Source organism: Lepisma saccharinum, chromosome 2 (assembly GCF_977018435.1).
Source record: "Lepisma saccharinum chromosome 2, izLepSacc3.1, whole genome shotgun sequence".
Classification (NCBI taxonomy): domain Eukaryota; kingdom Metazoa; phylum Arthropoda; class Insecta; order Zygentoma; family Lepismatidae; genus Lepisma; species Lepisma saccharinum.
In genome coordinates this window covers 201,311,536-201,326,020 of record NC_139230.1, presented here as the reverse complement: position 1 = coordinate 201,326,020, position 14,485 = coordinate 201,311,536, and the positions used below count along the sequence as shown (strand labels likewise).

The 14,485-nt window shown below is 37.6% G+C and overlaps 1 protein-coding gene across 1 annotated transcript in view; it reads right to left on the bottom strand.

The window, feature by feature from the left end:
* The window catches only part of LOC145984264 (ubiquitin carboxyl-terminal hydrolase 15-like), a 126,633-nt gene that overhangs the window by 15,367 nt on the left and 96,781 nt on the right, over window positions 1-14,485 (bottom strand). The window contains exons 13-14 of the mRNA XM_083117874.1: window positions 5,935-6,123; window positions 1,876-2,065 (exon numbers count right to left, since the gene is read on the bottom strand). Of these exons, the coding sequence (XP_082974000.1) occupies window positions 1,876-2,065; window positions 5,935-6,123 (379 nt within the window). The remainder of the gene's footprint in view (window positions 1-1,875; window positions 2,066-5,934; window positions 6,124-14,485) is intronic.

Genomic DNA, 14,485 nt, shown 5'->3' with positions numbered 1-14,485 from the left:
TCAGTGGGAGATTCAAAATTTCAGTGTAGACAACTGGAGGCAATGTCAACATTTATTTAAAGTTTAACTGTTTCACTGCAGCAAGTGACTTCAGTCGATTTGCTTCAATATGTGTCACTTACAGAAAGCAACTGCAGTTGATTTCGAATATTCTCGTCACTGCTGGCGTTGAGCAAAGTCGCCCCAAGAAAAAGCATTATGAGAACATGCTGCCATCTAGTGTCATCTATATATATAAAAATGGATGTATGTGTGTATATGTGTGTGTGTTTGTTTGTTTGTTCCGGCATAACTCTCGAATGCCTGGAGTGATTTCAACCAAACTTGCAATATGGAAAGAAATACTGTGAGGGTAAGACACCCCTGGCACCCCTAGGGATGGGGGTGGGTGACGTAAAAATAATCGAGAACAACCGATATTAGTGTGGAATCCATAGTTTCCGGGGTTGCTTAGATGAATAGTGACACTCCCAATGCCATTCAACTCCAAGACACCCCTGGCACTCCTAGGGGTAGGGGTGGGAAAGGGGTGGCATGTAAAATGACCGATATTAGTGTTGAATCCATAGTTTTCGGGGCTGCTGAGATGAATAGTGACACTCCCAATGCCGTTCAACTCAAAGAACATTTTACACTATAGTTAGAATTCATTATATTCCTGTCTAATAGAAGATTGGGACAAATAATACCCAGGCAACACCGGGCAATCAGCTAGTTTGAACTATTTTCGAAGGAAATAAATCGCTTTGGTTCTGAACAAATGAAAAATGTGTGTGTTAGTGTGTGTGTGTTTGTGTAAACAACGATGGCAACTGGAATAATTTATATGCTCAGTGGCATGCCCAAGGTTTCTGAAAGGGTAGGGTACATGTACTTCTTTTAGTAGTCAGCCCTTATTTCACTATCTTTCCTGCTTTTAACATTATCCCTTTTTTTTTTTTAGGAATGATTGACCAAAAAGAAGGGTCTAGTCACGATCCCAGACCAACACCAGCAAAACCTCAGAGCACTGTAGCTCACAGTTGGAATACCCCTGTGTTAGCAGAAATTACATGAGATGTTGCGGATATTGGAGACTAACTCGGCAAAAGTGAATTTTTCATTTATTGTTTTATCACATACATTGAAGGCTAGGAATTCATGCAACATTTGACAGGAGTCTACCTCGCCTATAATACTCTGAAATTTGCTTTAGAATAGAACAGATATTTGGAAAATTGCTGATTCCCGCAACTTGTATTTGGCGAGTTTGCCCTTAATATCCTCAACACCACATGTGTCATAAAGATAAGCACAGATTCTTGTACACTATGGATGAACAAATACACATCTTCAGTGCACACTACTTTCCACTGGTCTAGTGAACCAGCACGAAACAGCTGTGATAGATTCCTCTCAGAGTTTCAATGGGCACTGGTGCAGTGTCACATTTTTTTTTTCTTTTTGAATAAAATTGAAAGAGATTTTCTGTTTAAATACCTTGAGTAAATTATTCGGTGTAGGTCGTGAAACAATAATCGAGTGGATGACTTTTTAATATTCTTGCCAAATGCTATGAAAATAAATCCACCATTAATAATTTGATTGATTGAATTGTTGTTTTAAGTCCACTTTATGCACAGAAGGGCTAATCAGGACTGGACCTACAGTTTAAGAATTGAATTGTTGTGTAAGTCCACTTTATGTACAGATAGGCTAATCAGGACTGAACCTACAGTTTAAAGTGGGGTCCGAACCACTGTGGCATGTGCCTCCACTGGGAATTGAACCCCTTAATTACAAGGCAACACTGTTACCACTACGCCATCGAGGAGGCCCCTCAATTATTAATTTAGAGGATCTAAGGTTAAGATTCAGTAGACATCCTGAACCTACCACGCATTGTCAGCTCCCAACTTCTCAACAGTGGTGAAGAGTTCCAGGCATTCCCGTAAGTTGATCCTTTGCAGCTGTTCGCTGCTCAACGACTCATGTTGTTCCATGGCTTCAGCTTCCTGATCAAGGTAGAATTTTCTCTTAGCCATAGGAGTCCAACCTATAGCCAGGTACTCACCACTGCTAACACCTGTATTTGCAAAAATCATGAAATCAATATATTTGGCAAAAATACAATTACTGTTGTTAATCAAGTGTTGGTTAAATGACCTGAAATTCTAATATGTCCAGCATCTTTCTCACAATTATTAAAAATAAGGATGGACTGATATTAAATTTTGGCCAATACAGGTAAAGTACTGATATAAAATTTACTGATACAAATATTCTACCGATCTGATATAAAATTCCAAATGGTCCTTGAGAACCTGGATGGTTCATTGACCTCCTAAATAAATGTATGTTACCAAATGACAGCAATGCAACAAATGTTGCATATTTAGACATTTACGTTTTCTTAAAAAAAAGTAGGGAAAGGAGATTTTATGTTAATATCCATAAAACTTCTAACAAAATGGCAGAATATTGCACTAATTATAAGATATTTATATATATATATATATATATTGGATCAGTAAAATGATCAGAAGTTTTACCAATATGTCTATACCGGGCCATACTGATAGATTATTGATTAATCTGTCCCATTCCTAATTAAAATCATATTCTTATGACTTGAATGACACTTCGAAGAGAAAAACAACTTTATACATAGATCTATATTTTAAAATACCATATTTACGCGTGCGTGTATAATGCGCACACTGGTTTTTAATAAGTTACAAAAGTTACAAAAAATTATATCTTATATATAATGCACAGTACAATCCAGTTTCAGGAAATGGCTTCCTTAGTTGTAGGTTGTAAAGCTGTTGCTATGCTCATCAAGAGTGAATAACATCATACCTATTCAATGAGTCACCTGTTGCTATGTGGAGCAAGAGGAGAATATCCTTTTGTGTAAACAATAAGTCTTCAACCCATGCCACCTCCCACCCCCTCCCTCCACTGTGTTTAGCATCCCAAAGCTTTCACTATTTAACCATCATATTTATTCTGTAATAGTAGAAAACGATATCAAAATGACATTATGGATTTGCAGTGCTCAGGAAGATATTTTCGATTTGCCCAACAAATACTGCTGATATGCATCCCATGTGACGGAAGGCGCATGATCTAATTCTGCCAGAGTTGTACTGCTTTTCTTGGTGTCACAGAACATTACATTACATAGTGAAAAATTGTGTGAAATGGCCTTCAAAAAATTATACATGGTTTTGCTTATTCCATCTTTACTTTTTGTAAAAGAACTTCAAAATACATACTTTTCCCATGACTAACATAACATTTATATGAGGCACATTCAGGACCTTCAAACTAGCAGTTAGCAGCACAAGATTTCTTCCATTAAGGGATTTACACACTTCATATATATATATATATATTATTATTTGGCCAGTAATACATTTTAGCTATTGTTTTATTTATCCTTATGTTTTCTTTCATCCAAAGCACCATAGAAATCCGAACGTTCCTTCAGTTTGTGATGAACTTATTTCAACCGCATTTCACATTAGTGCCGTTATCTTGAATGGAATATTGTTGCCATATTCAGAAACTGCAGGATTTAAGCTTTAGAACGATATATAACATGATAGGGTTCCGTAAACATGAAAAATCAATGCAAGTGTCCCAAAATCATGGAATGACCCTGTACGGTTTCATGTTGGCTGTCTAAATTATTCCGTGCATAATACGCACCACAGTTTTTGGGAGCAAACTTTGTGGAAAAAAGTGCACATTATACATGAGTAAATACGGTATATCTATCCATACCTATAAATATGTATTTATATTTTTAAAAAGAAAACATAAATCAGGATAGTGGAAACAGAGACAGTATATTTGCATGCATTTTCCTTTGGATTCAAAGAGTAAGTGTAAGTCAGTTTCAACAAGTAATTTGCATCTCCAGTCTCAAAAGCTACACAAATTACCTGGTCAGTATATCAGTAAGTGGGTTACCTCATTCCCCCAACATTTCCTCCATATTCTTTGCAATAATAATACAGAAAAAACTTATTATTTTATTATTTTGTGGAACTACAATTTCAATCACCTTATCTCCTAACACAGGTCTCTTTCAGCACTATTCATATAAACAATTATGGTGTACCTATTAATGTTGCTTTCAGCCATGCAGTGTCATTCTGGTGTGCTAAAAGGTTTGATATAAACAATAAGAATACACCATATCAAAAGAATCCTCCCATGCAGTTCCATTCACAACATTACACAACAATCATATCGTCCAAGCATTTTACTTGTCTCCAACTCTATTTGGACGTAGTGGAGCCTTGATCACTGTTAAATAGTGCTCCTAGGCAGGCTTTAACACAACTATTCATTGATCACAATTTCGTTCTCAGGATTTCACTAACACTCCTGGATTTTCAGAAAACCCAACCCACAGTTGTACAAATGACTATATAGTAATGCCTAGGGCTTAGTTAATATCAATGTATCATTATCGGAAAGTGAAAGGTGAAGTTCCCCATGCATACACTTACATGCAAAAATAACACAAAAGTACACATGGAAACATATTAATTAACCCTATAGCTTGTAGTTGGCCAGCAATTAATTAATACAATAACACAAAGCAGTAATGGTCAATCCGATCAATATAATGCAGAATGTATTTAGTATGTATGTATATGTATTATGTATCCATTGGGGTTAGGTGGTAGAACAGCCACAGGCTAAACCTCGCCCTTTAATAAAGAAAAATTGAAATTGAAACCATGCCATGAAGGCACATTTAGGGGATGTGGGCCATTTTGGAAGTGATGTGATCAGCACCACGATCTGCCTGCATTTACCCCACAGGTACCCACTGATTCAAGGCTGGGTGAGCCCCAGAGCAACTTTATGTGGGGATAAGGCTGGAAAAATTCCGATCTTGGATCACCCACCCCAGGAATCGAACCTGGGTTTCCAGCATGGCAGTTAGACACCCTACCAACTAGATCACTGCGGATCTTCGTTATTCGAAAGTATAGGTTGGATTTTATTCACCTACTTTTTCTGGCATTTTGGTCTTTAATAGGGTCTTCAAAAATGCCACGCGGCACTTGCACAGAGTCAAATTATCCTGATCGATTTTGTATGAATATTGTGTGGAAAACTGTATTTCATATTTACCTAACAGGTATTTTAATACTCTGATGTAATTTTTGTACATTTTGAAACCACTCACCCACTAATATAAATCAATATTTTGAACAACTTTTGTTACAATTCTCAAGCATCGGTATCAGGATGGGAATTGGTTCAAAGTGGTATCAGTTTATCACTATCAATCCTTCACTTTTATGTATTCATAGTAGGGATGGGCAGATATGGAATTTTGGCTGATACCAATATAAAATTTATCGATAATGATAACCAATATTCTCCCGATCCAATATAAAATCCCAAACGCTACAGGAAGAACCTGAATTGTTAATTGACCTCCTTAATAAATGTGTGTTTCCAGGGGAACGCAATGCAACAGAAGTTGTATATTTAGACATTTACTTTTTTAAATAGTAGAGCACGGAGATTATCCACAAAAAATATAACAAATTGGCAGAATTTTGCACTAAATTATAAGATATTTATAGATATATCGGATCAGTAAAATAATTGGTAACTTTACCGATAAACTGATATGGCTATATTGACCGATACTGATAACAGTCCCAATTTGAGTTTGAGTTGTTGTTTTAAGTCCACTTTTTGCACAGTAAGGCTAATCGGGACTGGACCTACAGTTTAAAGTGGGATCCGAACCACTTGTGCCTCCACCAGGTATCGAACCCGGGACCCCTTGATTACAAGGCAATGACGCTACCACTGCGCCATAGGGGAGGCCCAACAGTCCCAATTAATCTGTCCCATCTCTAATTCATAGTAAGGCACACAATTCATTCAACAGTAATAGGAAAAAAAACTCACGTGGGAAGTCAATTGGATTGCCATCATTCTGAAGAGGTGACATATCTGTGGTTCCTGAGCCAGTGACGTAGCTCATTTTGAACAGGTATCTTTGGTTTTCCTCATTACTGTTAAGAGTCTCATTTTCCGAGTTGTGGAATTTGGCATCTTCTTCAGCGGAATCTTCTCCTTCAGCCTCAACATCATGAACTATAGAGAAAATATTTCTCACATGAAATAAACCTCTTAGTAATGAAAACATTTTTCACACTGTGTTGTTTTGCCTTACAGAATTTCAAGTATTATAGGCACAAACAAGGCAACTCTTGTGTTTTTTCTTCAAATTACATGTTGTATTTTGAAACCATATGAAGATGAGAACTTGTAACATGCTGAGACATCAAACACTTTTCTTTCTGTCAAGCTACATAATAACAAAAGTAATACATGTGCTCAAACCTACTTCACGGTATAAGTATTCCTTGATATGGCTCAACAGCTGCTGCCTGTTATATACCGGATGCTTCATAAATAATTGAGGGGTTACAAAAATTTATTGCAAGTAAACTATTAAACTTACGTTAATGAAACCAGTCCAGAACGAATGAGGTACTCAGTTCTTTTTTACACCTACAAATGTTCACTGTGTGCATTACGGGTGACATGGCACACATCGACACGATAGTCTAGTTCTTGCCACACTCGCATCAACATGAGCCTGTCAATAGTGTCTATCACTGCGATGATATGCACCCTTAGGCCTGCGAGATCATGTGGCATCGGTGGGACGAATTCCCTGTCTGATGAAACCCCACAAAAAGAAGTCACATGGTGTAAGGTTCGGTGATCTTGGAGACCAAAACATTGCACAAAACACAGAGTGATGCGGGTGATTTGAGTGTCACCTAGTGGCAGTGATATGAACTCTCACCTTAACAAAACATACATGCACAAACTGTTTGCATTCCTGTTGTCATTCTGGACTGGTTTCCTTATTGTAAGTTCAATAGTTACTTGCAATAATTTTTGGAAACCCCTCAATTATTTATGAACACCTAGTATATACACACACAAAATGAAAGGAACACATGAGCACTCACCAGACACTAAGAAAATTCAAATTGAAATGGAGATAGGCTGTATGATATTAAATGTTCCTTAGTATTGTGTCTGACAAGTGCTTTTCCGGGCACCTTAATTTTTTTATATTTACCTGCCATATTCTTCCTGCACATACAAACACACACACACACAAATGTATACTAATCTGTAACTTACACCATTCTTTGATATGCATAATTGTAAAAAATAATAAGCAACAGCAAATAACAATGTCCCAATTTCATATTTTTAGAATGTTATTGGACTTTCTTAAACTGAATTTAATATTAATTTATTCTCTCCCTGGATTGTAACAGGTAAAGGCATTTTCTATCCACCACGTGTAAGTTTGCTCAGCAATAACTTATACAGATTCTGATATGACAGATTTGACTGACATCATTACATCAGAAATCTGCTTTGTTGCATGCCCATATGAACAATGTAAATCACCAACTCCTTATTTTGATTCTTCTTTGCATCGAGGACATTTCTGATTGAGATTCCAAGTTATCTTGCCTGAGAGTTGACCTTCCAGAATAATTACCTATGCTGCCCATTGCAGGATGAAATAATTGATTAATAAAAAAGAAATACACTTTATAAAAAGGATGGTCGATAAGAAGTGTCACAATTTGTGAAGGAATTAACATTTTATTTACCACAATGTAAGTAAAAAAAAAAAAAAGTAAAGTGCTCCCCTGTGCTTAGCACCACGCCATGCAGGCGTATAGGGGGTGTGGGGGTAACGCCGCACACTTTCTTGATCCGGTCGTGAGTGGAGGTGATGTGATCAGCATCACGCCCCTGACTGCCTTTACCCCCAGGGTTTCCCCCTGGTACCCATGTCATTCGACGCTGGGTGTGCACCGGGGCTGCTTCCAATGTTAGAAAAGTTCCCGGATTTGAACCGGCGGGGTACATTTTACCACAACGTACCTCTAGATATTTTGTTATGCAAAACATTTTTAGGTACCTTCTATCCTTCATAATTTTTAAATCATTATTGCATTAACTCTACTGGTATCTATAAAAGATACACAAATTAAAGTATTGGTTGGGAAGATATTTAATTTTTATGCCATCATTTAGTTTCTAGAGCAGTTCTTTACCTTTCTTACCACAAATACCCAATCTGTTATCATAGCAAACAAATTAGATATGCACATATTAATTAAAATAATAATAAATACAGATAAGAAATTGAATCTTAAAAAAACATGAAACACCAATGCTGGAAGGCCATGTTTAGCTTACCTTGAAACAGTTAAAATAAAAGATGGAGCATAAAATTAATAAAAACTTGAAAACCAAGGTTTTGACCTGGTCTATGTTATCATGAAGGGAATGTGCAGGTGGGTCTGTAGGTCCATCCTCGTACAACCTACCTGCATTTTCCCCTCATAATGATCCTGAGACAAAGTTGAAAGCTTGTTTTTGAAGTTTTACTTGGTTTTGTGCTCCATCTTCCACTTTACTTGCTTCAAGATAAGTCAAACTTAACAAATACGAGATACATGGTCTTATGATTGCATGGTATCAACATGAATGATACAGACACTTCTGGAAAAATAAATATCATTTCCTGAAACAAAGGTTTATAAAGCATACCTGCACACAGTACATGTTAAAAATATTGAAAAAAAATATATAATCATCTAAATCTAAATATCTTCATGCATTTTTTTAAAATGAAAAAACTAGCATAGCATTTTAATAACACAAAAGAAATCAAATTACTACTCTGAAATCGATAAAATACAATCGAACTAGATTTAACAGGTGAAGTTTAATTTTTCCACCTTGCATTTTTAACTGGTTTTTAGATTAACTTTGAAGGACCACTGCCTTAATTAACAAAGGTTGCAGCATCGAGGGTGGAGACGGTTTGATACCAGGTGGCAGTAGTAACCTGGCACACTGTACTGCAAAAGATTTCAGACAGCTGGAACAAATGTAGACATCATGCACAAACCATTACCACCCACCCAAGAAATGCAAAGCAGCAGCACAACACGGCAGACAACCCAACTTGGCAATCACCAAGATGACTGAAATCAGAACAACTGCCACCTGAGAGCACAGCAAATGACTCAAGCCACGAAACATCCACCAGTGCTGCCAGGTGGGAGAAATTGTAAGTTGTGCCACCAGGGAACAAACAAAGCAGTGATGCACTATCATATTTGTTCTAGATGCTGTAACCTTTGTTAATGAGGGCAGTGGTCCTTTGAAAATCAGAAAACTGATTAAAATTGCATTGCAGAAATACGGAACTTCACCTGTGCAATACTAAAACAGTGTTTATAGCGCTAAACATGAATTTAACAGTTAGTTAAGTCTCAATGTTAGTTCTATTAACACTAATGTATGGTGCAATCTACAAGAAAGTTCTACATTAACAGAGGAAATAAGCAAGTATAGTATGGACTTACAACATTATTACCTACACATCGTTCTCTCTTTTATGCACGCACACAGACACACACAAACACATACAGCAACAGATGTACATCACATACATAAAAAATAATCTACACTTGAGGAAAAAGTTAATTGAATTACTGCAAATGTAATCCCCAATTAAAATGTTTAGAATTTCACATATTTGAAGAAAACTCCAGTGAAAAAACTGCTTCATTTCTCTTATTACATTAATGTGTTTGTCTCAACATGGAGGAATGAATAAGGTGAAGGTAGTAAGAAGAGAGAGATCAGGAAATAAAAAAAAAACCTAGCTTCTTTTGTTTAAAAAAAAGATAATTGACGATTTGGTTTTTGTTTCTTTGCAAGTTATGCCCCAATCTAAGTTAAGTTGTGTGATACTTTAGTTATTCTTTATGATTCTTTTTTGATGTGTCATTTGCCCATGACACAGTATTCAGATTCTATGTTCTCATAATCACTACTGTAGATAATGTAAATGGGACAAAAAACATCCAAAATAGAGTAAAAAAAAAAGCACTTACAAACAGTTTGTCCAAGTTTTCTTTCCCAATGTTTCAGAAGGTAATTAATGTCTCAATTCCCCAGAATCTCTCAGGAAAGGAAGACTAATTGCTTGGAAGCACACATTTTAATGTTATTTTCAGATGTGTTTTGTCACATATACATAAACAATTTGATAATCATACGTTCCAAAATTTACATATTAAGGCATACTACTTGATACATATTGCATTGCAAAAATACAGAAGCAAGCAAATACGAAGAAGAGTAGGATTTCTTTATTAGAAGATTCTGCAACACATAATACTTACCTCCCTCATCAACATCTGTTTCTTTGTGTGACAATGATGCAAACTTTTCAATCATAACTCCTGAACCACTAGTCTCTGCCGAAACCAAGAAATTTTGTAAATGGATAAATGTGGTCAGACCACAAAATGTAGTACTGCGTGAAATTCATGTGACTGGATTCTGTCATTTTATTCACACATTTTAAACATTCATATTAACAATCTGACATTGTGCTATCTAATGCTCAATTTGACAATTTGCCTTCCTCATAAAATAAAATAAATTAATTAGGGATGGGCTTATACCGATATAAAATTTATCGATAAAAATAACCGATATTCTATTGATCCAAAGAAAAAATCAAATGGTTCTTGAAGAACCTGAATAGTTCATTGACCTCCTTGATAAATGTTTGTTTCTAGGTGACTGCAGTGCAACAGAAGTTGCATATTTAGAAATTTCTTTTTTACAAAGTAGGGCATGGAGATTATTCATAGAAACTATAACAAAACAGCAGAATTTTGCACCAAAGTATGATATTTATAGATATATCGGATTGATAAAATAATTGATAATTTTACAAAAAAAATAAAATATGCATACAGGGTGTATCATAAGTGATGGTCATAAATGGAACCAGAGTTACATCGCGTCAAACCCAGACGAAAGTTCCTCTTACACTTTTCCGAGAGATGTTCAGTGTCGGAGCTAGACACCACCGAAAGTGTGGGAAAGTACAGTTCACACCTCTTTAGGATGAGTACTTGGCAGTTAGAAAGGCGGTTCCAAAGAAATCATAAAGGAATCTTATGCACTCTACCAGAAATGCACCATGGGAGATCTGTGGGATTTATGAGGAAGGGACTCCCCATAGGAAATGGGGTTCTCCATAGAAAGAATACGTGAAAGGGGTATCTGAGGAAGCAGGTGGACGTCAATTACATGATATCCAGATACCATTCACAATTACGGAAACATGATAGACAAAACCAGGATAATTTAAGCATGGTTGCATTGCCGGAGGGACAATGGGCATAGCAACACTGACAGTAAATGCAAGCAAAATGCTCGTTGGCTGACGAATGTCATGGGAAAACATTGTGGTTGAATGTGACCTCACATGGGAAACAGTTTCAAGGAAGGTATTAAAAAAAATACCCTGAACACATATGATACACTCCACTTCACAGGTAGAACATTGTACAAGAAGTTACAGCAAGTGCTCAAAATAACTTCCGTTCATTTCCACACAACAGCGCAAATGTTCGTGTAGTGAATTCCGCAGTCTTTCCAATAACCCCAGTGTATTTCGTATTTGTGAACAAGAATCAAGCACATGTCCCTCTAATTTGGCAACATTATCGACAAGAGAGAGATGTACACCATGCTCTTCATGTGACCCCAAATACAAAAATCCAATGCATTTAAATCAGGTGACCGTGGTGGCCACAATACAGCCCCGCACAACCTATCCAGTGCCAACCATAGCATCTCGTAACTTGGCACCACACAGGTAAAGCAAAATGTGCTGGTGCCCCTTTGTTCATGAAAAACATACACAATCGCTGGTGAAGGGGAACATCTTCCAGGAGACATGGAAGATGATTACGTAGGAACTGAAGGTACCCACGACCATTGATATGGGTGGCAGGATGCGAGGTCCCAATATGAAATCACCTACTACACCCATCCACACATTCAAGGTGAAACGTTACTGATGTCGTGACTCAAACATTTCATGGGGATTTTCGTCACACCAAACGTGAGTATTATGAAAGTTCACAATTTCATCAGTAATGCAAGTTTTTGGAGCATCCACTCACAAAACCTAACCCTGGCCTCGCAATCCGTTGCTTGGAGACCTTGTACACGTTGGATATGGTACGGGTAGAGCAACTGGCATTGTAAAATGCACCACACACTGCTGTGAGAAACACCTCACTCCTGTGCCACGATACTCCTAGTTGATGTCCCTGGTGCTTCTTCAATGTGTTGTAAAATGCTTTCCTCCTCTTCCACTGTGATATGTGTTGGCTTACCGCTTCTATCTCCATATTCAAACTCCAGTGTTCTCGGAGGCGTTGGTGTAATCTTATGAACAAGCAATGATCAGGGTGCAGTCGGCGAGGAAAAGCTCCTGGTACAGGCATGCAGACTCCAATGCATTGCCGTCTGCTTTCCCGTAGAAGAAATGCATGTCCGCATATTCCTCGTTAGTGTATACACGTTCCATTTGAACTGCGAAGTACATGCACTTCACTGATAAGACACTGTTGTACGTATTCCATCTCGAACACACACACTAACTGATTTACGTCTCAGTGTGCCTTCTAGCCTTGACACAAGTCACGCTGCCCCCTGACAGTAAGGATAGGAATTACGCAAATTATGTATTACGTAATACTAGTAAACACGTCATACCTTTTATGTGACTAATGGCACCTACAGTGTGAAGTACAGTGATTTCCAATAACGTCATGTACATTTCGATTAGGGATGGTATAGAGACAAGATGAGACTTTCCTTGGTCTCGGTCTCGTATCGAGATCAAAAGGGTGATCTCTGTCTCATCTTGTGTACTAGGTGGCTGTCTCGGTCTCATCTCGAACACATCTCGAGGGTGGTGGTTGTTCTCATCTCGTCTGCAGAGAGGCAGTCTCGTTCTCGAATTCAAGACGAGACTGAGACTGATCTCAGGCTTGGTACCATTCCAAGTTTCGATTTACAATACATACGTATGTATGTAGGTATTGTGCCTACATCCTGCATTACACCACAACACTAATGTGTCACAGTGCCCAAGTGGTAAAGTGTTCGGCTTACATTCAGTAGATTGAGGGTTCAACTGCCATGACCATCGGAAAACACAATTTATTTTACCACTGTAGGTATTGGTATTGTTTTTTTTCATCATACGTATTCTCCTTTTTGTAGGGGTGTTACTTCAGTCACAAAGGTGGGATGGAGGTTTTTTCATAGGCCCTTGTCGACTCCCTTCATACATCAAACTCTTTCCATCTTTTACAATCAAACTCTTTTCATCTTTTACAAACTACCAACCACAGCTAAACACTGTTTTCCCATGACATTCGTCAGCCAATGAGCATTTTGCTTGCATTTACTGTCAGTGTTGCTACGCCCATTGCCCCTCCGGCAACGCAGCCATGCTAAAATTATCCCGGTTTAGTCTATCGTGTTTCCGTAATTGTGAAGAGTATCTGGATATCATGTAACTGACATCCACCTGCTTCCTCAAATACCCCTTTCACATATTCTTTCTACGGGGAACCCCATTTCCTATGGGGAGTCCCTTCCGCATAGGTCCCACAGATCTCCCATGGTGCATTTCTGGTAGAGTGCATAAGATTCCTTTATGATTTCTTTTGAACCGCCTTTCTAACTGCCATAGTACTCGTCCTACAGAGGTGTGAACTGTACTTTCCCACACTTTCGAAGGTGTCTAGCTCCGACACTGAACATCTCTTGGAAAAGTGTAAGAGCAACTTTTGTCTGGGTTTGGCGTGATGCAACTCTGGTTCCATTTATGACCATCACTTATGATACACCCTGTATATTATCCAATACCGATAGAGTACCGATTAATCTGTCCCATCCCTAAAATAAATAAAAGAATGCACATGCTACCTGGTCAATTTGAAATTAAACTTTCCACTCCTGCAAATGAGTGTATCCAATAAGTAGGGACCTTGATTTTTCACTAATGCAATAACACAACAAAATGTTCATTGTTGCAAAAAAAAAAAAAAAAAAAAATGTATGTGCCGTGACTTGTTCCAAACACATTTTCCATGCATTAAAAATCACGAAATAATGTGAATTTGGCATAAAATGTGAATCGTGGCCTTCTTTTGTGAACGTCAATACACTTTGTGCTTGAAAAACGGAAAACCTTGTGAACGAATCCAAGCTGCAAAAGAAGCAACGCAACAGCAAGGGGTGTCAACGTTCATGCAAATTTCAACCATCTTCCAGCTTGCATCATGGAATTGCAAAAATGTAGAGTGAACTGACTGAATGAGGTGTTTGTTCTCTGTTGTTAAACACTGTATTTCCCAGGCAATTAAAGCAACCGTAGATGTAAAATACGAAACAAAAATAGCGAGCTGTTATGGAATGTAATCCTAGCTACAAAATCAGTTATTAAAACAGGGCCGCCATTATTTCCAGCCTCCAACAGTGTAAGAGCGTGGGAAGATTCCCAGAATACCTC